Source organism: Stylophora pistillata, chromosome 5 (assembly GCF_964205215.1).
Source record: "Stylophora pistillata chromosome 5, jaStyPist1.2, whole genome shotgun sequence".
Taxonomy (NCBI): Eukaryota; Metazoa; Cnidaria; class Anthozoa; order Scleractinia; family Pocilloporidae; genus Stylophora; species Stylophora pistillata.
Window position 1 is genome coordinate 14,130,424 of NC_142523.1, and position 24,419 is coordinate 14,154,842.

The 24,419-nt window shown below is 39.8% G+C and overlaps 1 protein-coding gene and 1 pseudogene across 1 annotated transcript in view; both read left to right on the forward strand.

Moving 5' to 3' along the window:
* LOC111347094 (uncharacterized) overlaps nucleotides 1–2,466 on the forward strand; it is an 8,613-nt gene extending 6,147 nt beyond the window's left edge. The window contains exons 4-6 of the mRNA XM_088761588.1: nucleotides 167–281; nucleotides 1,118–1,243; nucleotides 1,557–2,466. Of these exons, the coding sequence (XP_088617714.1) occupies nucleotides 167–281; nucleotides 1,118–1,243; nucleotides 1,557–2,014 (699 nt within the window). The 3' untranslated portion in view covers nucleotides 2,015–2,466. The remainder of the gene's footprint in view (nucleotides 1–166; nucleotides 282–1,117; nucleotides 1,244–1,556) is intronic.
* Nucleotides 2,467–14,582: 12,116 nt separating this feature from the next.
* Nucleotides 14,583–24,419, forward strand: part of LOC148730411 (uncharacterized) — a 34,421-nt pseudogene continuing 24,584 nt past the window's right edge.

Consider the following 24,419-nt stretch of genomic DNA (forward strand, 5'->3'; position numbering starts at 1 on the left):
GCTCAGAATGATTAGGTAAATTAAAATGTCTAGCGACTGGTTTCGATGTGTCCTTGTCATTCCTCTCTACGTCGCGTTATTTATTTCTTCCATCATTGATTTATTAATTCATTATTTTTTATCGATTTATTTGATACATTGGTCCATTTTATTCTTACCTTTTCAGAATCCTTGTGCGAGCAATCCGTGTGCTAATCACGCCACATGTCAAGCGGGATTTGGTGACCATGGGTACCGCTGCCTATGTCCTGCTGGATATCAAGGAGTTCAGTGCGAGACAGGTGATAAAGAAAACTTCTTACGATTAAATGATGAGCTCGGATAACAGGCAAAATAATTCTGACTTAAAAGATGAGTAGAAGGAAAGAGAGCAAGCAGGCAAAGGAGCAAACATGAAAGAAGAAAAATTCATATGGCCACTTTTATAGATTTTGACAAAATATCTCATCAAGGAGGGTTCTTAACCTATGATTGTTTTCTTCTTAAATTGTGTGTAAATGTTGATGAATGCACATCGGGAAAACACAATTGTTCCGTAGAGCACAGATGTGTCAATAATTTGGGAGTCAGTGCTTATATAAACCTGGATTTAACGGCGATGGAGAAACTTGCTAAGGTGAGAACTTTAAGTGTGATTCTTCTCGTGGCCCCGTGAGGATTCAAAACTTTGTCCTGTCTGGAGAGTTTTTCCAAGCTTTCCTCATGGTAAGGGCAATGCAGTCTCATTTCGTTACCCTGATGTAATACCCAATCATTAAAGCTAGTGCGTCACCGCAATGACTGTTCCGCTGATAAACTATTGACTCCCAGACTCAAACAGATGATCTTAAGCCTGCGTTTGAAAGAGGCCTGAAGTTTCGAAATGGTGAAATAAATACGTTTAGACCGGATGAACATTGAAAAAAAACATGATAAAGAAGCGGTGGTGAAAAACTTGAGTGAAAAAATGTGGGTGATAGATGAGCTTAATCAATCTTACTGAGATGTTGACGAATGCACATTGGAGAAGTACCATTGTTCCCATCTTCTTCATGATCTGGAATATCATGCATGGCGTAGCTTGCCTAAAGAGTGTTTTCAGCCTTACCTTTTTTCTTTTCGTCTGCATTCTTTTAAGATATCGATGAGTGTAAAGATGACAGCCATGAGTGTCACTTCGCTGCCGATTGTGCAAACATCGCTGGATCATTTGACTGCAGTTGTAAGTCTGGACACCTTGGAGACGGACGGCACTTTTGCTCAGGTACATCTTATCTTTAACCAAATAATGGAACTTATTTAGGCAACGTACGTACCCTCAGGTCATAGTTTACCTTACCTCACCTTCCTTCCTTAGTCATACCTTACCTTTCTCGTTATATTGAAAGAGGCGTTCATCTGGTCACGAGAAATGCAATTATGACACCTTTCACGCGCACTGATATTTGTCAAAAAGTCCCTTCCAGAGAAAGTGGAATGTTTTGTTTTAATTGTTATAGAAAAGTTCTTCAATTTTAAGACTTTTTTGGATCTAACCACCTCACACAATCTTTAAAACTTACCAACTTTTTTACCAGACAACTGGAAAAAGATTAACATCGGTCCTGTCTGTTTTGGGACAAAACATGACGACTACGGATCCTTTGAAATCCGGGAAGCTGGTAAAATCTTCACATTTGAACTTGTACACACGAGTGGCTCCGTGACATGCAACAGAAACTTTATTCGAACAAAGTGGGGATGCTCATCGCAGTTTTACGGTAACCATAACCTAATGACTGTGATAACTTACAGCAACAAAAGTGTTCTTCCACTTGCTGAGTTCGTGAAAAGCAACGAAGAGTATTTTTACCAACTTAGCGGTGCTGATGTCAACTCTCCCACGCTTGTGTTCAACCTGCTCCCCACCCCACTGGTCGTATCGGTCGGACAGCAGTTCCAAGTATGGTATGGACAAGACTTGGCTGATTTTACCGAGAACAATAATGCTGGCAAGACATGCACAGACGTTCATGCTTTGTACCCTTTAAATTGATTTTATTCTGAGATTAAATCTAGATTTATCAAACTCCGAAAAACGAGATGGACATTATAAATGTTCCTCATATATCACTGGGGTGTAAGAAAGACACTAAATGAATCAGACGTGAGATAACTAAACTTGAAACTGCATCGGTTAAGGGTCTTTTATGGTTCGTCGAATAGTCTTTGAAATCTCCAAATATATTAATTATACCATAATATTTCTGGTGTCTACGGATTTCCTATTTTAGTTAGATAACTAGTTTTGGCAGAGACCTGAGGGCGATCGACCTCGTAGTACAACCCTTTAACATTGACTCAGAAAAATATCTCGTATCTTGCTGGTCCATTTACAAAGCATGATTAGATTGAAGAGTGACGTGCGATATATACATAATTAAAATATAGTGCTTTTATTTCTTAAATGCTATGGTAAACATTCAATAAAGTATATCTCTTGCTATTTTTGTATGAAATGGTCAATACAAACAAAGATACGCCCATATACCAAAACGTTGAATAGTCTTGAGTTATTTCCCCTGTGGACGCTTGAAATGGTGTTAAAAAGTGACTATGTTGAGAATGTACCGAAAAGGTATGATCTGCTGGTGCAACTCGCGATGATTTGAAAAGTTTTCAAAACTTGCTACCAACTGCTCAGACAATAACATCACACATCTTACCGGGACGCCTTAGTAGGAGACCAACAGACAGTCAGTAGGCGTCTGAAATATTTTATTTACTTCAGCTAAATGAGTGATCTGAAAGATTATTTAGAAGCTAAATAGTATGCATGAAAAGATTCAAATGCCAGATCACTTTCACAGAATCAACCAATAAAATCACGAGAAACGACGACTCCAACACAATAGAAATGTACCAGTCAGTGCTCAGGATCAAAGCAGTCAAAGACGACAGATGATTTAAATGGAGTTCTATGCTCTCCGGTCGCTCTTAAGAATATCCAGGTTAACAGTAGTATAAAATGTTCTATATAACAGGCAATTATCAACCCTAAGTAGACCAAGGAGCCAGACGTTTTTGTTTGTCGTTATGACGTCCTCCATAGGCTAAATTACGTTGTTTAATGAACCAGAAAGTACAATTTAGCATTTTTCTAGCCTGTTCCGCAAATTCTAGTAGTCCAATAACGTTCAGTTCAGTTCAACAGCATGCATTAAATTGCGAATAAGGAGATTCAGGGATTTCCATGTGGTCTTATTACCAATATGCATAACGTGAGTTATCCATTCTTTCCCAACAGCCAAACACACACCGAGATGAATTCTGGCCAATATTCCCGAGGGTGTAGTCGGACGGTGAGTTTTACCTTTGAGCAATCTGGCACTCCCCCCCACTACACGGGGACTTATTATACTCGTCACCAGGTGCCCCGAGCTCAGTGCCAGTTTGAATTCGATCAGGTGTGATCCTAACGGTTTCGGGGCGCCATTCTAGTGGGTCAACGTACAAGTTTTACGGAGCCTGCTGGCTTCGCGTTTACAATACAATACAATAAAATACAATACAATACAATACAATAGTCTTTATTTAACGAAGGTGACGTAATTAACCCCATGAGTTATCGGCCTTCACAACGAACCCACTGTAGTACACAGCGGTTAAAATGAAATCGGTTTTATTCACGTACCTAAGAGAACTAACTAAATGATTAAACACATGCTGTATATATGCAGGTCTCGAGGGTGTTACATCACACATCACGTATCACATTACATCGCGCATATTACATGCTCGTTGGCATCCTACACACTACATTCTCTCCTTTCCTAAATGTTCAACATACAAATCGAAGCCTTCAAATTAAACCAGTCGCTAGATAATAGGACAAGAAGTTCAAGATATTTAGTTCATATCATATTCAGTTCATATTCAGTTTATATGGCTTTATAACGATCGGGCGGTATTACAGTCCTGGTCGACCTCCGAACACGTCTTCCCACTCCGGTATTTTTATTGTCTGGGAAATGCCTAGGTTTTTCTTGAGAATCTTCAGACGTTCCAGGAATCTCTTTTGATATCGGTACGACTGTCGTCTCTGAACTATTGCTTGCCCCTGGGTCATCCACCCGTACTGCAGAACCTTCCTGTACCACTTGGTCTTCGTTGCCATTGGACAAATCTCCATGCTCGTTATACTTCTTTAAAAACACAGTGTTTCTTTTCAGTTCAATGCCTGTCTCGTTCCTAAGCGTTACCTCTGACCCCGTCTTATGAACAACCTTAAAGGGATCAGGGTTAAAGTTGGTAGACAGCTTGTTGGTTTTCTCTGCTTTCACAAGAACCGTGTCGCCAACACTTAAGCTTTTGGGCGTGGCACCCCTCTTACGGTTAGCGTAAGCTTTTCCCTTTAATTTACTTGACCAATCTCGCTCTCACACCTCCTCGTCTGGCACGCCAACTGTTTCTCTCTTTAGCTCTGGCAGCTTGGAACTCATTTCGCGACCAAACATCATATAACAGGGTGTAGTCCCTGTCGTCGTTTGCGGAGTGCATCTGTACGCCGTCAACCATACTAGCAACTCAGCTCTCCAGTTCCTTCCTTCCAAATGTGCGATCTGTATGCATTTCAGTAACGAGCGATCCTGGCGTTCTACTTCTCCATTGGCTTGTGGCCACGATGGAGTAGTTTTCCGGTGTTCGATACCATTCGTACGTAAAAAGGCTTCAAACTCTTCAGACACGAATTGGGGGCCATTATCTGTCCTTAGCGAGAATGGAAAACCGAATCTTGCAAACATGGGTGCAAGTGCTTCGATGACTTTGGAAATTTTCGTAGACTTCATTCTAGCAACCTCTAGGAATCGACTATAGTAATCAACCACCACCAGAATACTTTCTCCCGTGGGTAGGGGTCCTAGTAGATCTGCTCCACAGTCCTGCCAAGGGGCACTTGGAGGAAAAACCCGAGACATCGGCTCTGGGGGGTCAAATCCAGAAGTGACCTGGCAGCCATGACAAACTTTACAAAACTTCTCAACGTCTTTGTCCATTTTTGTCCACCAAACTTTACTGCCGAGGCGATACTTCGTTTTGACTATACCCTGGTGCCCTTCGTGTGCTAACCGCACCATCCTGTCGCGCAAGAGCTTGGGAACCACAATCCTTGGTGTAGCCATGGGCACCAAAATGGGACCTAGCTATGCGAATCTTTTTGTAGGTTTTGTCGAACATCAATTTTTCAGCCAATACAACGGGTCCAAACCGGAACTCTACGGTCGCTACATCGACGACTGTATCGGCGCTACCTCCTCTACCAGAGAGGAGCTCACTCAATTCGTAACTGCAGTCAATTCTTTTCACCCGGCTCTGAAATATACTTGAGAAATTTCTGACAATTCTTTATCCTTTTTAGACGTCAAAGTTTCAATTGAAGGTAACGGTTTATGCACTAGTGTGTATTACAAACCTACAGACTCGCATAATTACTTGTTATATTCGTCTTCTCATCCATCTCACGTTAAGAATTCCATTCCTTTTTCTCAGTTTCTAAGACTTCGTCGTTTATGTAGTAATGACTCTGATTTTCACCACAAATCAGAGTCAATGTGCCAGTTCTTCGATAAACGTGGTTACCCTGTTTCCGTCGTTCAAGCGGGTTACCACCGCGCTCAACTTATTGATCGACATTCAGCACTACAAACGTCGCATAAGGAAGATTCCGACCGCATTCCATTCACTCTCACGTTTCACCCTCACAACCACTCAGTTAAATCCATCATTCTTAAAAACTTAAAATTACTTCAAAACGATCCAGAGACAAGCACTATCTTTTCGCTGCCTCCGCTCATTTCATTTAAACGCGACAAAAACTTAGGCAACTTTTTGGTCAGAAGTTCTTTTCAGACTAATGAGCAACCAGGCACTTTTAAATGCGCTCGTGCACGATGCAAAACGTGTCCTTTCATTCACAACACTGATAAAATATCGGGACCTAAACGATCCATTAAGATCACCGATCACTTCACGTGCACCTCCGCTAATGTAATCTATTGCATAACTTGCACTTCTTGCAAAAAGATATACATCGGCGAAACAGGCAGAAGACTAGGTGACCGATTCCGAGAACACCTTCGAGACGTGGAAAGGAATGACAAGGACACATCGAAACCAGTCGCTAGACATTTTAATTTACCTAATCATTCTAAGCAACATATGGCAATCTGCGGTCTTTCCTTCCACTTACGTGGCACGGAAAGCCGTAAAAATCTTGAACAAAAGCTCATCTTTCAAACCGGCAGTCTAAATCCCACAGGGATCAATGAACGCTTTTCATTCCACTAATTTATTCATGTTTTTCTCGTTGCCATGCACCCACCAATAACGTAGCTCCATTTTCTGCCTTTACAAGCCCACGCAACCCGCAATTCCTCTATTCGCTCCGACGAAGGGCTAACGCTCGAAACGTCAGCTTTTGTAATCATTACGGTGGCCAATTTACCATTTCAACTTTGTTGATATATCCAAATTATTTCGTTACTCCCACCGACGCAGCCCCAAACAGTTTCTTTCGAAACTATCAGCCTTTATTCTCCTATGTATATGCAGGTCTCGAGGGTATTACATCACACATCACACATCACATTACATCGTGCATAGTACATGCTCGTTGGCATCCTATACACTACACCCACCATCCCACTCCTGGGGAAGACATCCATCACACAGTAATCTCGTGAGTGGGAAATTAACGTCTCCTACCCCAACCCTGCAGGAGACGGGACCTCCATTTATTCGTCCCTATCCAAGAAGACTAGAATATCTAACCATTTATTGATGTTGTAGAAAGGCAGCAAATTCTTCTCAATTATTTTAAGACCTTCAGTGTTGGTCTGACCGAGGCTCGAACCCTCGACCTCCCGCACAACAGTCCAGCGCACTATCCATTGGGCTAACTGGGCGGCGTTTCAAGCTGGAGCTAGTTTAGTGGATTCAAGGGTTAGAGGGTCGATCGGTCGCCAGCGCTGCCGTCAGCCTCCTACCTTGTCTCTCTACTATAAAGGAAAGGTGAAGAAGAGTATTTTTCCCGAAACTTCGTGTACATATTAAGGACAACAACAAATCACCACATGGTAAGTTTCATTAATTTTCATTTCCATTTCCAAGCAAATCTCCAGACCTAAACTTCGCCCATATGCTCTCTCTATTCATGAACCTTGTGTACGTGACACAAACAGTGAGCCTGGGTTAGCTGTTGTGGAATTGACGTAAAAAGCAACCCTGTGCACTTCAATGGCTTTGTGGGAAAACAATTTATTTTTATAATTTGATTTGTCAAAGTGCAACTTTACCTGTGTATTGAATTGTTTCTCTATTTGTCAATCTAAATTATTTATCTTACCATTTTTCAGCGCTGAATATCTTTCAAGGTTTTAGTTTGAACTTTGCGAGAACTTTAGGACGCGCAGTTGACCAGTTGTGAGAATAGTTCAAGGGTTAATTCACACGGGCAGTTTATGTTTGGAAAGCAAAGCTTGAGATTGTTTCGAGGCGATACAGCTTTCCAGCAAAACCAAAGGTGTAATTCCTCGCATTTTCTAGACATGGTCAAAACTGGACTGTTCTTTACTTTTTTTTCCGTAAAAGTGAACTGCTAGCTATGAAAATATTGATTTAAAAATACCATATGAACAGTCCATTTCAGGCGGCGTGAATTTTTAATATAAATTAATTTTATTTCTTAAATTTCTATTTCTAGTTTATTTATGTATTTAAATATTCTTTTAATTTTCTTTTATATGTTTTTTAGACTCCGCACTCCGCACTCCGCATTCCGCACTCCGCACTCCGCACTCCGCTTTTCGGAACAGCCAGCCTCAATCTTTTTAGCCGAAACCAATCGAATTTTGCAGTAGTCTTTCTTTGTAACTGATACTTTGTGTCAATGATATATATCTCCTCCAATCCTTTATGCTGAATCTTCTTATTTTCTTTCAAGCATCTAAGACGGCCAAAAGGAGACATCAATGAAGATCTCCGCAGTTTTGGCGTTTGCTTTTGTGGCTCTTTGTGTTTTTAAATGCTGTGTTTCAGGTACGAATTTGATGATTTTTGAGGAGATCGCTTGAATTTTAAAGAGAATTGAAACGGGGTCAGTCATCCCTCACAGATTATAAAAGGGGGGACTGCAGAAAAGGACTAATAATCATCACAATATTACAGAGCCTTGGGAAATCAAGTGAACGACATGAATCCTCTCCTTCCCTCCCCTCCCTAAATAATAAAATTCGTCATAAGTGTTAGAGCTCTGTTTGGGAATCTAGTTTTTGCTGAACACAATCCGCAACATTATCAGCATGTCTCAGCTGAGTGATTTCACTCGTTTAGCAAAAACCAATGAGGCATGATATGCATATAAAGTAATGGTGCTCCGTTGAGAACAACCTCTCACCTCATATTGGTGACAAGACATATCTTGTTTTTGATTTGCTGAGAATTCACGAGTCTTCTAATAGAAAAACATTGTTTCTAATTATGTCTGCAAGTCGTGCATCATTGTGGAGCGAAGGTAATTAAATTGTTAATTTGTCTCTGGCTTGTGCAGATCCGGGGGGGATGGGAGAGGGGGAGACATAGGTTGGAGACAGTAGGGTCACAGCCTCCCACCTCCCTTATCATGTTATCAAGCCTCCCGTACTTTTGTGCCACTATGCCTCCCGACCTTCGTTTTCTTCATTATATTGCTCTCCTCACCAGTTCAATAAAACGGACCAGAAACCTGGCTTTAACTTGCAAGCTGTGGCAAAACGTGTCATTCTCGAACATTATCTGACCTTGCCTTTTTGGGGGGAGGACCGGGAAAGGAAGGGGAAGTAATTTTTTGAAGATGAACAGTAATATGGGACTTTTCAATCAATCAAACAAATTTATTAGTATTGCGATCTTCTTATAGTTTTGGCTATGCGCGAGCCGTCAATATATATATCTTATTAACCAAGCGCGAGGGCCGTACTGGGAGAATATCGGCCAGAGGTCTTGACAGTACGGACCTCGCTGCGCTTGGTCCGTAAAAAAAAGACCGAGGGCCGATATTCTTCCAGTGCGGTCCCGAGCAAGCTTGATTAATAAGAGATATATTATACGACTGAAGTTCGAAGGGACACAGGTACGGTATCATATGGGACCATTCGGGACAGTGCCCGGTCCAACACTTAGAGAATATTGGACCGGCAATAGAGCATTTTGATTGGTTGATTTTAGTTATTGGCCCTCTGGCTGCCCGAGTCGTGTAATAATTCGTGGTATTGCCGTCTCACTTTTGCGGCCAGTGATTGGTGCTAATTTTGAAATTGACGTCGTTGCACTAAATTGAGTTGGTGACGTACACAAACAAATTACCGCCGCATTCAAATGATTGTACAAATATTTCACTTTAAGTTCAACAGTATTTATTGAAAATTCGACTTTTACAGTCATAAACATTGTAATTAATAATGTGACCAAGTCACTTGCCAGTTGGAAAATAAATGTTAATTACTGGCAAGAATTCAAAGTGTTATAATATTCTGCTCATTTTCTGTACTTCTCCGCCCACTATTTTCACTCGAGGCGGCTGTTTCGGTTTTCGCATCGACGTCTAGTACATCGATGTCCTTAAATTACTCTTTAAAAACAGTCCTACAAATATCAAAATTTGGTATTTCTCACCAAATGGCTCTTCGGACTCCATTCCTATGCAATTTTTAACGCTGTTCGGTTTCAATCAACTCATTTTCTGGTAACAAAAAATATAAACTTGCGGGGAGTTTCAAATTACCCCCGACAAAGTTATTTGCGTGCGAAATTAGTGTTATCATGGATAAGTTTCGCAGGTGGAAAGAATTGATATTTCGGTCAGGCGCGGGTTGATTATTTTACAGTTTTATTTATCCTTATAAATGATGGATCGCGATACAAAAGTACTTGCGATTTTTAGACGGTAATACCACAATATATTGACGGTACTGTATATTGACGGCAACGTGTGCCAATATGTGATATTTTCAATCAATCTATTAGCCAAGGGACGTTCCCAGACGACTGGAAATATGCAAGGATCACCCCTCTTCATAAACAGGGTGACCGCGGTGATGCTAACAATTACCGCCCAATATCGGTGATTCCAATAATGGCGAAGGTGTTTGAAAGGATAGTTTATGAACAGTTATATGCCTATTTGGAAGAGCACGATATTTTATGTCAAAACCAATCAGGGTTTCGTGCTAATCATTCAACTGTAACGGCTTAGTTGGAAGCGACAGATTCTTGGGCATATAATATTGATAACGAGAAAATCAATGGAGTCATTTTTCTAGATTTGAAAAAAGCTTTTGACACTGTTGATCATCAGATCCTTCTATCGAAACTAAACTATTATGGTGTACATGGAAAATCTTTCAGATGGTTCAGTCATATTTGGAAAACCGAACACAAAAATGCTCTGTCAACGGGTCGCTATCCAATAGCTACTCGTTGACTTGCGGCGTCCCTCAAGGGACCATCATCGGTCCATTATTGTTCTTATTATATATCAACGATCTTCTAAATGGCAGATATTAGATCTGAGCCCGCGTAAAAGCGGTTTTGTTTAAAGGTGCATGGAATCGAGGCACTTGGGCCAAAGGCTTTGTAAATTCTACAAGGTATCACTGTATATTTCAAAACAACTCGCATTTTCCGCTAGTTTTTTACTTTTATCGACAATCTGAACCATTCAAAAGGCAAAGATAGCAATGGTTAGACATTGTATTGCATTCAGATGTAACAACCTGAGCGATAAACCACATTGCAAGCATCTTTCGTGGCATTCGCTGCAACTGAACAACAAGAATCTTCTGGCGACTTAGCTAGTCAAGATCAAACGGGAAAACACGCCCGTAAGTAAAAATTCCTTCTATACAGTGAACATTTTGAAAAGTAAGGATTTTCCAAGTCATATGCTGGCCTGAAAGTAAGTCTTAAGTCAGACTCAGTTCCGACAATATTCAGTTTCTCCAAACAGAAAACCAAAAGGAAGGCTCCGAAGGAAAGACGTTCGATTGATGATGACTTTCCGGCCAGAATATGACTTGGAAATGCATTCCTTTTCAAAATGTTCACTGTATAAAAGGAATTTTTACTCACGGGCGTGTTTTCCCGTTTGATCTTGACCAGCCAAGTCGCCAGAAGTTTCTTGTTGTTCAGTTCATAGTTAGTAGAGGGGACTACCTCTAGTAACTATGTTCAGTTGCAGTGAATGCCACGAAAGATGAATGAATGAATGAATACCTTTATTTAAGTGTCAGACTAAAATAGCAGTACATAACCACTAAATGGGGACACTACAAAATAAATTAAAAATGACTAAATCCATATATTAATTAAAGTTAAAATGCTAATTGAGCTAAAAATACTAAGATTGGTTAACAATGCTTGCAATGTGGTTTATCGCTCTGGTTGTTGCATCCGAATGCAATACAATGTCTAACCATTGCTATCTTTACCTTTTGAATGCTTCAGATTGTCGATAAAAGTAAAAAAAAGCGTAAAATGCGAGTTGTTTTGAAATATACAGTGATACCTTTGAGAATTCACCAAGCCTTTGACCCAAGTGCCTCGATTCCGTGCATCCTTAGACAAAACCGCTTTTACGCGGGCTCAGATCTAATATCTGCCATTGCTTATCAAATTGTAAACCGAGAATGTATGCCGATGACACGCACCTCACATATGCGGGAAGCAATCTTGAGAACGTTCAGTTTTGTCTAAATGAAGACCTAGAAAACGTCTTCAACTGGCTACAAGCGAACAAACTCACGTTGAACATGACTAAAACCGAATTCATGCTAATAGGGTCGAGGCAGAGACTGAATACTCTCACAGCTTCACCAACAATTAGAATGAACAATACTCAAGTGAGCCAGGTTACAGCTACAAAATCGCTTGATGTAATAATAGACGATAAACTCGATTGGCATAGTCACATCGAAAAACTAACGAAAAAGATCGCCTCTGGTATCGGGGCCCTAAAGCGAATTAGGCACCTGATCCCAGCATCAACCTTACATCTCATCTACCAAGCTTTAGTATAACCTCACTTTGATTACTGTGACATTGTTTGGGGTAGCTGTGGGAAAACGCTACGAGACAAACTGCAGAAATTGCAGAATAGAGCAGCCCGTGTGTTGACATTCTCTAACTATGATGCTGATGCAACTGAGCTACGCGAGTTTTTAGGGTGGAAAAATCTTGCACGCCAGCAGGAAATCCATAAAGCCACCATGATGTTTAGATGTCTGCACGAGCTAGCTCCAAGGTATCTATATTCAAAGTTTACGTGGCGTGACTCTGCTTATGACCTCAGGGACTCTGAAAATAAGCTTAATGTTCCACTACCGCGCACTAATTATTACAGAAAAAGCTTTAGCTACAATGGCGCCACATTATGGAACAGTTTACCACGCGATATAAGGAACACAGAGTCTCTGGGGTTATTTAAACGTAAGATCAATGACATTCTTTAAGTCTAACGCACGGCATTCACGGAAAACAGCTTTAGTGTTATAGTATGTAGTTTTAATTTTAAATATCTTAGCGTATGTGATATGTATTTTTATAGGCTGATGAATTGATCGTGTCTAAATAAAGATTACAATACAATACAATACAATACGGAATATATTTTCTCCCAACTAGCCGTCAATATGTATATCTTATTAACCAAGCGCGAGGGCCGTACTGGGAGAATATCGGCCTGAGGTCTTGACAGTACGGACCGAGCGCAGCTCGGTCCGTACAAAAAAGACCGAGGGCCGATATTCTTCCAGTACGGTCCCGAGCAAGCTTGGTTAATAAGAGATTTATTATACGACTGAAGTTCAAAGGGACACAAGTGCGGTATCATTCGGGACCATTCGGGACAGTACCCGGTCCAATACTGAGAAATATTGACCGGCAATAGAACATTTGGATTGGCTGATTTTAGTTATTGGCCCTCTGACTGCCCGAGTCGTGTAATAAAATGTGGCATTGCCGTCTCAAAATCGCAATTAGTTTATAATATTTCCCTAGTTCGTCACACATTGTATATGACTCTCTAAAAGAGGTATTCTATCGTTAAAAACTGAGAGAAATTTATATAAAAACTTGTTAACTGATCAAGTGCCAGAGTGTTTCTGAGTCTATCGTTTCTAAGTGAAATTTTCTCTGATCTATACGGTGTCGTTTAACAAAAACTTGAAACCTTACGAGCTTGCAGCAATAGTAATTGTGATTCTAAAGAGGAGATAAAAACACCACAGGAAAGCTTACAGTTGCCAACAAAATCTACTAATGGGTTACTGGTTACTCAAATCAGTTACCTCACACCGGTTAAAGATACTTAACTTTGGATCTTTAAAGATCCACAAGAAATCAAGTAGGTGATTAAATACTCATAAAATATGATGAAATAACTCAGTTATATTCATATATACAAAAAACACTTCTGACAAACAATCTCTGACAAACACTTCTGACAAATAACCTCCTCCCGGTTAGCTCAATTGGTCAGAGCGCCAGAAACTGAGTTGGTGATTAAAAAGGCGATGAAAAAACTAAGCAAATCCTAAAGATACCATGTACTTATTCACTGAGAGGGAGGACTCTAAGTAATGACGTAAGGACCGAGCGTAGCGAGGTGCGTGCGTTAGGAACGAAATTTGAAAAGATTGTTTCAAAAATAGAACGCAACAGACTGGCACGCGCGGAAAAGTACAAAAAAGATTTCGCGGCAAAAACCTTTTCCTTATTCTTCGAACAAGAAACTCACAATTCATTAAAAATATAACTTATTTTCTATTTTTTTTTCTTCACTGCCGTCAAACTTTTTTTGCAACAACTGCGAACAATATCGCCACACAACTAGATTATGGCCGGACGGCTTCTTCCGAACCGGCTCACATCAACTCGTCCGGCCCGAAAAACGAATGCTTTGAGATTGCGTAAGCGGCGCTGGACAAGATATAAAGTATCTGAAATGCCTCACTTCAGTCTGATATAGTCTTAATTCAAGGAAACGTTTTTCAAAAAGTACTGGAAATTTCTTCACACTCTGCAAGTATTTTTTTTTTCGTGCCGTGGTGGTATGGAAACAATGGAACTTGGCTTTTTTCAGCTTACGATTACATTTGCGTTTATGTTGCCTCGGTTCACAATTGTGTGAAGCGAAAGCAAACGCAACTGCGAGCTTAAAAAAACTGAAAAATGTTTCATTACTTGCGTTGAAGATTACACTTGCATTTGCGTTTGCATTGTTCTCATTCCTTGACGCTTGCGTTTGCTTTTACAGTTGCGTTGGGGTAGTTTACACATTTAGATCCTTGCACTTCCATTTGCGCTTGCGTTTGCGTTTGCATTGCGCGTGCGAACCAGGCTTAAGGATACAAAAATACTTCCTCTTTGTTAGCGGGTATTCGATTTCACTCACTTCAGTCCAAAATACTTAGTTCTGGATCTTAGCACATACATTGTTGCAGAATCGTCTTCAAGTAGTAGTTCAGTTTCTGAGAATGTTAAGACCTTTTTAAGGTAGAAAAAAGTCTCCACACTTGTTCATGCTCAGCATGTTCAGCAACCAGGTCGGCTTGAGAATTAGCTTGAAGAAGACGGAGGCCATATGCGTTAATGTCCCTTCCCCAACAAAGATCAGGGTAAGAGGACAGGACATTCCTTACACCAACAAGTTCACATACCTCGGAAGTGTGCTCTGCCAGGATGGAGGTACTAGTGTAGATATACAAAGCAGATTGAACAAAGCAAGATATGCCTTTATAAGCTTAAGATCAGTGTGGAGGTCAGCAAGCTACAGCACAAAGACGAAGCTTAGAATCTATCAGAGCTACGTATTGTCAACTCTCCTTTACAGCTCGGAATGCTGGCGAATGACAGAGCAAGACCTCTCAAGCTAGCATCAGGAAGATTCTGAGAATCTTCTGGCCTCAGAAAATCTCAAACGAACAGCTACTGAGGCGAACCAGGCAGGAGGATATTCGTACACTTGTCACCAGGAGAAGATGGAGGTGGATTGGACACGTGATGCGGAAGCCCAGTAACAATATAGCCAGAATTACAATGTGCTGGACACCTGAAGGCAAACGCAACAGAGGGCGCCCGAAAACAACTTGGTGCAGGACTGTAGAGAAGGGACTAAGGGAGCTCAGTTACAGCTGATGATGATAATGATGACTTCATTTAAACTCGGTTGAAAATGAGGCTTGTTAGGCCTCTAGCAATAAAGATGCTAATATACCGAGGAAAAATATATTAATATAAGTTATAGAGTTTAAAAATAAATATAAGCCTAAATATAAATAATGATATAAAATTACAAATTACGTAGTTTTCTTATCTCATTCCTGAAAGGGCCAAATCCGGTCATTAATCTTAGCTTATCAGGTAATGCATTCCAAGCCTTAGCAGCAATGTAACAAGTCGATTTAAGGCCGTAAGTTGTGTCTTAGCACAAGTTTGTTTTTGCCCCTAAAATTTTTCTTGTTTTCTCTTACTTGAAATAAAAATTGAATATACTGAGGCATATTGTTAGAGAGGGCCTTAAAAATTATTAAAAGCACATCTTGTTTCCGTCTATAACTTAATGAGTAACCAATCTCATAACATAGACTATCATATCCATACGTATGATGCACGATCCTCGTAGTAGAGAGCGCTATTTATGCAATAGCGAAAATCAGACCTGAAAAAAATCAGGCCTGTACGGGATTCGAACCACTGACCTCTGCGATACTAGTGCAGCACTCTACCAATTGAGCTAACAAGCCAACTGGGAGCAGGCCGTTAAGTTGATTCGTAATAAACCGGTGATGATAAATCAGATACGGTCAATAGATGAAGTTCATATATTTTGAACTGTGGTTATAGATACGTATGATGCATGAACTTCATATATTCACCGTATCTGATTTATCATCACGGGTTTATTACGAATCAACCTAACGGCCTGCTCCCAGTTGGCTTGTTAGCTCAATTGGTAGAGCGCTGCACTAGTATCGCAGAGGTCAGTGGTTCGAATCCCGTACAGGCCTGATTTTTTTCAGGTCTGATTTTCGCTATTGCATAAATAGCGTTCTCTACTGCGAGGATCGTGCATCATACGTATCTATAACCGCAGTTCAAAATATATGAACTTCACATATTCACCGTAACTATCATATCCATTGGAAAAGTCATTAAAAACGTATCTAAGGGCCCTCTCATGTAATCTCTCTAATCTGTCACTATCTTCTTTGAGACAGCTATTCCAAATGGAACTATAATAAGTAAAGTTAGGCATGATAAATGCCCTATAGATACGTATCTTTTACGAAAACGAAAGAATGTGTTTGAATCGATTAAGTACATCAATTTGTTTACCTACAAAGTTTCAGTTTTTCAATGGTGCTGGAGCAGCATTGAAAAAATGGCTAAAGATAGGCAGGGTTGGGAAGAATTTCGTTGCTGCCCTATGTGCCCCACAGGCCTGACGGCAGTAAGTGAGTAAGTACTTGTTCATGCCATCGAGTGGGTGCAATTTGCGTTGCTCATTCAAAGCCTCATTGACAATCAGTGCCATTCCCTCAAGTTGGTGCAATTCCTTGTGACAGTGAAGAAACCACTGGCCCGGATCATCAGAAAGGAAATTGATGATAACGTAATCCCTTGCAGGGACTATGGCTGTGTCCTTTCTGATCGTGTGGTTAGAAATTGGAAACGTTTTCTCTATCTTCCATCTTTGTCTGGTGCAACTGCTGTTCTTACACCATTCTTTAGTAGAGTTGATATCATCGCAGAATATATCCCTATTAGGAGTTTGAACAAAACCAGTGCTGTTTTCAAACCCTGGATATCCGACGGCAACAACATGAAACGTATGGCCGTGGAGATGAATTGGATGAGCACTGGGGAAAGCACCAATTGATGAGAACACCATTCGAACAGTTTTGTCATAGGGAACTCATCAACCTTAACGTTGTCACAAAAGACGAAAAGAATCAATGTTATTTCATCATCGATAAAAAAATCGATTTGTTCATGTTCTCGTGCAGATAATAAAGGGATTTGGCGCCGCGTTTACGTGAAACGGCAAACGTCAGCTTGCCCTTTCACGTCTCAGGTAAAATGGCGTGAAGCTTGCTGCTTTACTTCCGCGTGAGCTCACGTGATAACGGATTTGAAGGCGCCCTTGTAAGGCTTACATGGAATAGTTTTGGTGACCTTTTCCATGGCCATTAACTTCTTCTCTGTGAGTGAAAGAGGAAAGAAAATGTTCCGTACACAGCAAACGCGAAACAGGCCTTTATTTGTAAACAGCAAAGTGCGACCGGCAAACGTGAGAACATGGCGGAAAACAAGGTCACGTGGCCACTCTCGGAGTTCATGTTTCACGCTAACGCAGTGCTAAATCTCTCTAGTAAGATTATCATAATTTCAGTTGAATACAAACACAGGTCTTAGAACACCCATATTTTCCAATTTGACGGCGAAAACGTCGCATAGGATTTGTTTTTCAATACATAAATCCACCATTCAGTTTTATTTTCTGATTTATAACAATTTCTCAGTTCCCAAACTTACCTGTTGGTTGGATCGCGTTCTCTTTGGTTCCGATCAACATGGTTAACATTTGTGAAATTCGCAAAGCTCTGTGCGGCGCGCCATGAAGAGTGCCCAAAATTTTTATTCCGTAATTTACTTATTATGTCTAAGTGCTTATACGCCGTAATAGATTTGACTCTAGATCATTTGCCACATAGGAGAAAATGGCTTTCAACCACATGTACCTCACGCATCACAAATTTCAATGCTGGGGGCAAGGTATTTTGACAAATTTGTAACTCAGTGAAAAATATATATAGTGCAATCATTTGACCGTTAACGCATGGTAGAAGGTCGATCTTAGATGCCTAAAATAACAAGCTCGTTAGAATTGAAAATACGGCTTTTGTAGCGTGCGACTTTTGTAGCTAAATTATGATCGTGGGGGAAACTGGGTGCTTTTGAGGTCATCTTGAAAAATATCTCGTAAAGAATGAAAAAATCAGACTGGTTCAAAATAAACGTAATATTTGTTCGTGGGATATTAGTATCGACTTTCACAGAGAAAAAAATCAGGGAAATCGGTGAAGGTCCGAAATTTGCCTTATCCGTTCTTAGGCGGACAGCCTTTTAAGCTCGAACTATGACTTCTCCGTCTAGGATTTGAATTCTGCATCCTTAGAGAAACGATTATTTTTTATGCCCACTCCGGTTTACTCTGTGCAATAATTCGAAACAAAACATAAAAAATCGAAACAAGCTTTCAGTTACGGATTCATGAATTCGTGATAATCAAGGGAGATTAGGAAAATAGCACAATTCTTCTTTGAATGTGTCCCATTTCTCCAGAGGAAAAAATATATTCATTCCCTAAGACACTATTTTTATTGAGGTCATCTGGGAAATTCGAACTGTATTGTGCCCATCGACCTCTCCACAAAAAAAAAAAAAAAAAAGTCAAGCTCGAGTGGCAAGGATTGTTTGAGTCACCCCTGTTGGAGTCTGCAAGATGATAATGGATTTCTGCATTTTATCTTTTTACTCATTTTCTTAATTTCTAACTTCCTGTTCGTATAATGGTGATAGCTGTATTATAAATAATAAAACAGTGCATCCCTTTTGAAGGAGAACCTTTCTCAAGAGAAGAAAATGCATTTCCTTTAAAAGGTAAAGCTTTTCTTTATTATATTCTATTCTTATTAGTCATGAGTGGAGGTCGAGTTGACAGTAGAACAACAAAAACGTTATAATACAGTTACAAACATCGAACAGATGTTCATTAGACTTCTCAAGTCCGAATTGTTTTGCTCTCATCCAACGGAAATATGACTGTGACAGTCATATTTCCAACTAATAGATTCAAATCGTTAGGATATGTTCTGAATATTTATGTTACGACAAAAACGTCGAATTTTTGTATCGGGAAAGTGACATCAACCTCAAGTTTTCAATTCATAGATGGCTGGAACCGATTCTCGTATTAAGTGGGGCTGAGTCAGCGAGATTCTTCCTTGTTTCAAAATTTTCACTTAAATATCTTGCTTAAATTATGCATTTGTAACTTTCTATTTAGTCTGTAACCATTGCTGCAGCACGCAAATATCGCAATACTTTGTAAAGGTGTCTCCTGTATCAAGAGGAGAAAAATTACTTATTTCCTCTTGAAAGGTAAAAAAATTTTATTCATATATGATCATCTGCAAAAGTCCAGCTACCGATGGAAGCTAGCACCAAAATTGTTAACGGGGTTTCAAGTTCACAAATGGTAAATTATATTATTGACAAGGTGTTAAGCAGCCAGGACGGCAAAAATGAAGAACTCTTTGATAAGAAATTGAATTAAATGAAATTTTTGTCAAATCCCTCTCGTCGCCGCCGTCGTGATTGCTTCAGCTTGTATTCTACCAGCTAACCTCTGCCGAGAAGATTTCGTGTAAACTGTCATTTTCAATTTTAAGAGACAAAATAAAAAAATGAAAGTCAAGCTCGAGTTTGAAGAATGTTCGAGTCATTCACTCAAGTTTGAATCTCCGAAGTAATACCGAATTTCTACATTTGATATTTTTTTTCTAATAACGTCCTGTTCAACGTTGAAAAAAAAAAAAAAAAAAAAAAGAATGAATGAAATGGTACATCCCTTTCCGAAGGTGTACCTTTTCACAAGAGAATAAAATATATTTCCTCGGAAAAGGTGAGAAACGACTTTTTTGTTTCTTTGTTTTTTTTTTTTGTTTTTGTTTTTTTTTTGTTGTAGTTTCATTATTCTTATAAGTCGTGAGGGAAATTCGAATTCGCCGTGGCAGACCAAATTAAAGTAATTTACGTTGGGTAAGTTTCACACAAAGCTGGTTCTAAATTTAACACTTACCTGCCGTTTTCACCCATTCGCAATTATAATAATGATAATAAAAGGCCAAGTTCTGTTACCTCAAGTTTACCATCAAGCAACGGCTCAAACTGTCCCCTGGGGTGGGATGGATGGGTACAAAGGGATTAGGTGTCAATTGGGACGAAAGTTCTGTTCCTTTCTCCTGCCATTCCCGTGGCGAATGAATTAAAAGAAAAAAAAAAAAAAAGCTACAATATACAAGCCACAGGAAAAGAATTTAGGTGCATTTGTTGCTGGGGAGATTTTTTTCTCCCGTTGGTTCCTCCTTTGTTTTTTTAATTACTCGCTTACTATTTAACCATAGGTGATGTTGGTTAACCGATGAGTAATGGTAATGCGATTGAGTAAAGTCCAACTCGGTCTGTAACTATGCGAGTGATAACAAAATCGGACAACCGCACAACAGAGAACACCCCAAATATTTGGAAGTAAATTACCTCTTGAAAGGTAAGAATAGTTCTGTTAACGGTTTTATGGAGGGTGAATTTAAATTGAGATGTTCAGGTCATAGTGTGCTTTAGGCAAGAAAACAATCAAACAAGCGAAAGTAGAAAAACACATATATCTTATTAGACGTTTTGTTGTGTAGTATCGCTTAGTATTCTAACGAGTTGTGCCGTATTTTGACGAGCCCATAGGGCGAGTCAAAATACAAATAACGAGTAAAAATACTCAGTGATACTACACAACAAAACGTCTAATAAGTTATTTATTATCCAACACGCCAAACTGTTATTTCAGTGCGGGAGAATTTCGCGGATATTTATTTACGGGGAGTGCGTGACAGAAGTATGCGAAGCGGAACGGAATTGGCGCGTTGTCGTGTTGCTGTTTCCATTTTCTTCATTAAATGAAGCTGTTTTTCTTCGTTCGATTCATCTAATAAACTTTCATCTATATTTGCCAACCATTCTGACTCTTCGTGGTCGGAAATATGATTCAAATTGTCCGCCATTTTTTTTCGCAACTACAATCCAATTCTTCGTTTGCAGGATACGAGAAAAACTGTTTAACAGGCACTCCACCATAGACGAGTACAAATACCGCGTGATATTTGTACTCGTCTATGGAGTTATTTGTACTCTACGAAGTGTAGTTGACAATAATTCTTTTTATTCCCGGCAAGTGACACACAAATGTCATCAAGACAACTAAAGTAAAATTAGGCAAATCTGCTGAAAATGGGACGACGAAGGTAGCAAGATATATTTTTCACAAGTTTTTTTTCTTTTTTTTTAATGAAACAGTACACCACTGCGTGTTAAGAAATTCGCCTTACTTTCCCAGGATTCAGTAGAATTGCCTTAATATTTTTCAATGTTTCAAACAGGAAAAATGCTGCAGGAAATGGAAAGTTTCATACTCTTCGCCCTCTTTACCTGTCTGGATTCTGTTTCTGTAAATAACCAGTGTGGAGCAAATAGCATGGGAGGTATGACCCTTAGGAATTTGCGTTTTAAGGGTACGTCGAAGTCAGCCCTCTATCCGATTATGCCCTGTGCAATGAGAAATCATCTCCCAGAATTTATCTGCCACATAAACGGAAATATCAAAAATAGAAGAAGAGAGGAATAATTGTTGGTTGCCTTTTGTACCACACCCAATTCAGGATCATAAATTTCAAAGGCTCTTACCACTATAACATTTTTTTAGCATGACTATCCCCTAGACTAAATTATTTATCTTCTACACTGTAATCGTTTGATATCAGCTCTCACCCATCGTGAGTGAAAGAGTATTGGGTACGACTATTTCTCGTAAAGGAAAAATAAGGTCCGAAGAAATAAACTTTGTGAGAAGGTAAATGACTGACTAGAAAAGGCTTTCGTGTTGAAGGCAATTTGACCGAATAACTCAGTTGCCTACAATATAGAAAGGCTTGCCACCTGTTCTGCTTTTGAAAAATGAAGGACACAGCAGATTGCATTTCTCATTGGCGGCTTTATTCCTTCTTCCTCCCTCAGATGATTTTCGAGTGATTGAATTCAAAGAAGGAACAAAAAAACAAGATCTTAAAAAATCACGTTATTAGGACAGACCAAGTGCAAGACAAGGATATCTGCGAGTTGAGATGCTATCTTGAGCCAAACTGCGTGTCTTACAACTACGGTCCTCAGGGAGGTGGGACATTCACATGCGAGCTGAATAACATGACTCACTTACAAGTCTTCGATTCCTTCGAAGACAAAAGCGGATTTTTATACACAGAGATTTTTGTAAGTACCTGACATCATTCAGTTTTACATGGGGGATAAATTTAAGAATAAGAAAACTCTGATAAAGTGTTGTTTATTTATTTATTCTTTCATTCATTCATTCATTCATCCATTCATCATTTTTTTGTATTAATTTATTCTATACATCGGTCCATTTTATTCTCACCTTTTCAGAATCCTTGTTAGAGCGATCCGTGTGCTAATCACGCCGCATGTCAAGCGGGATTTGGTGACCATGGGTACCGCTGCCTATGTCCTGCTGGATATCAAGGAGTTCAGTGCGAAACAGGTGATAAAGAAAATTTCTCACGATAAAATGATGAGCTCGGATAACAGGCAAAATAATTCTGACTTAAAAGATGGGTAGAAGGAAAGAGAGCAAGCAGGCAAATGAGCGAACATGAAAGAAGAAAATTCATATGGCCACTTTTGTAGATCTGGACGAAATATCTCATCAAGGAGGGTTCTTAACCTATGATTGTTTTCTTCTTAAATTTTGTGTAAATGTTTATGAATGCATATCGGGAAGACACAATTGTTTCGTAGAGCACAGATGTATCAATAATTTGGGTTCATATCAGTGCTCATGTAAACTTAGATTAAACGGCGATAGAGAAACTTGCCAAGGTGAGAATTTTAAACAGTGAAAGAGACAGTAACGACGAAAGAAACAAGACACACACATGTAGACCAGCAACAATGGTTTTGACAGTAGGTCTTACATATCGAAAAAAAAGGTTAGTACATCATGACGAGCTTTGCTCAAGAAAAAAATTCTCAGCAGGCATCGTAAACTGATGCCGAGGTTTGGGGAAGAAGGCGTTGGGTGGATGTCATCACATTAATTACACTACAATGTAATTATACAGATAAGCGCCCACGAATCCACGAGAGATACGCGATTGCGTGCGAGTTAACGCGGGGTCATCTGTTGGCGATGAAAATCAAAATCATGAAATGAAATGAAGTTTGTTGTGCGCGTAATGGTCATAAAATACTGCGTTTTCTCTGTTTCTGCCTGTTTCCTTATAACGACATTTTTAATCACGTAGTCTTTCAAAGATCCTTCCTTTTCACAGAAGAGGCAATACCGGCGAGGCGCCGTATTCGAAAAGCCTCTCTTTCGATTATTTAGGTATGATTATTTAGGTATGGTTTGCCATAAAACAGTAACAAAAGATATCGCAATTTTCATGTGCCGCACGACCTGAATAACAACCGTATCGAATTTCCAGTATTGCGTCACTTGGTGGATCGATCAGTGTTCGCGCTTTGCGATCGTAGTACACGATGTTATTGTTTTGGTACAAAACCTATGGCGGTCGCACGACTTGGCCTCGTATCCTGGTTAAATTCTTACCAATATTAAAATATTAAACCTCGACGAGATTTTTCATGTCGAAATGTCGAAAAGCATCATGTTTTCGATTTCGAAACCATTCGAAATGAAGTCATAGCGGCAGTCGGATTTTCGACGTGCGGCTTTCCACCGGCTAACTTAACCACGCAGAGTCTTTGCAGGATTACAAGTGCCACACTTGACCCTTGCAAGCATTGGTATCTACTTTTGAAAGAGGTATGTGACGTTCCGTTGCGTAAATATTTCATATGCGATGTATTTAAGATATTTCCCGACGAGATCCAAAGTGTGGCGACACGGGAACTTCAGCTGGCCAACTCATCGTTCGGAGTAGTGGGGTTAGCCAGGATTCCCGACCTCGTTCACGTTGTGTTCACGTTCTGTCTAATAGCTGGTCTATCTTCTTCGTAATAAACAATCCCCGACGAACTTATTAAATCTGCGGGATTTATGACTATCGTAAATCTGGTGAACTCCGCCACGCTAGACTTTGAGCCCGAAGGCGCGAAAAATTTATCTTTTGGCGCCAAACTCAGTCACGACTCCGAAGAGCTCGCTTCCTAACTTACCGAAAGATCAGCTAGAGTAAATTCCCTTGGAGTGGAACTGAAGAAGCTTCGAACACAGATTTCTCATCTCGAATCAGCATGGAGTCAATTTTTACAGACCCTTTTTTCCACCTCAATGTTCGTACCTTGTCGTGGTGAGGTGGCTTGAGTGCCTCAATGACCAATTGCAATACAATGCCTTTTAAAGAATTCAGCTTCAGTTGGTGGGCTGTATTTTCTTCAAGGTAGAGGCCAGACTAACACGGACTTTGTCATTGTAGTTATTGTTATGATTATTATAATTATCATTATTATTAATGATTTTGTTATTGTTATCATTATCTTTATGATTGTGA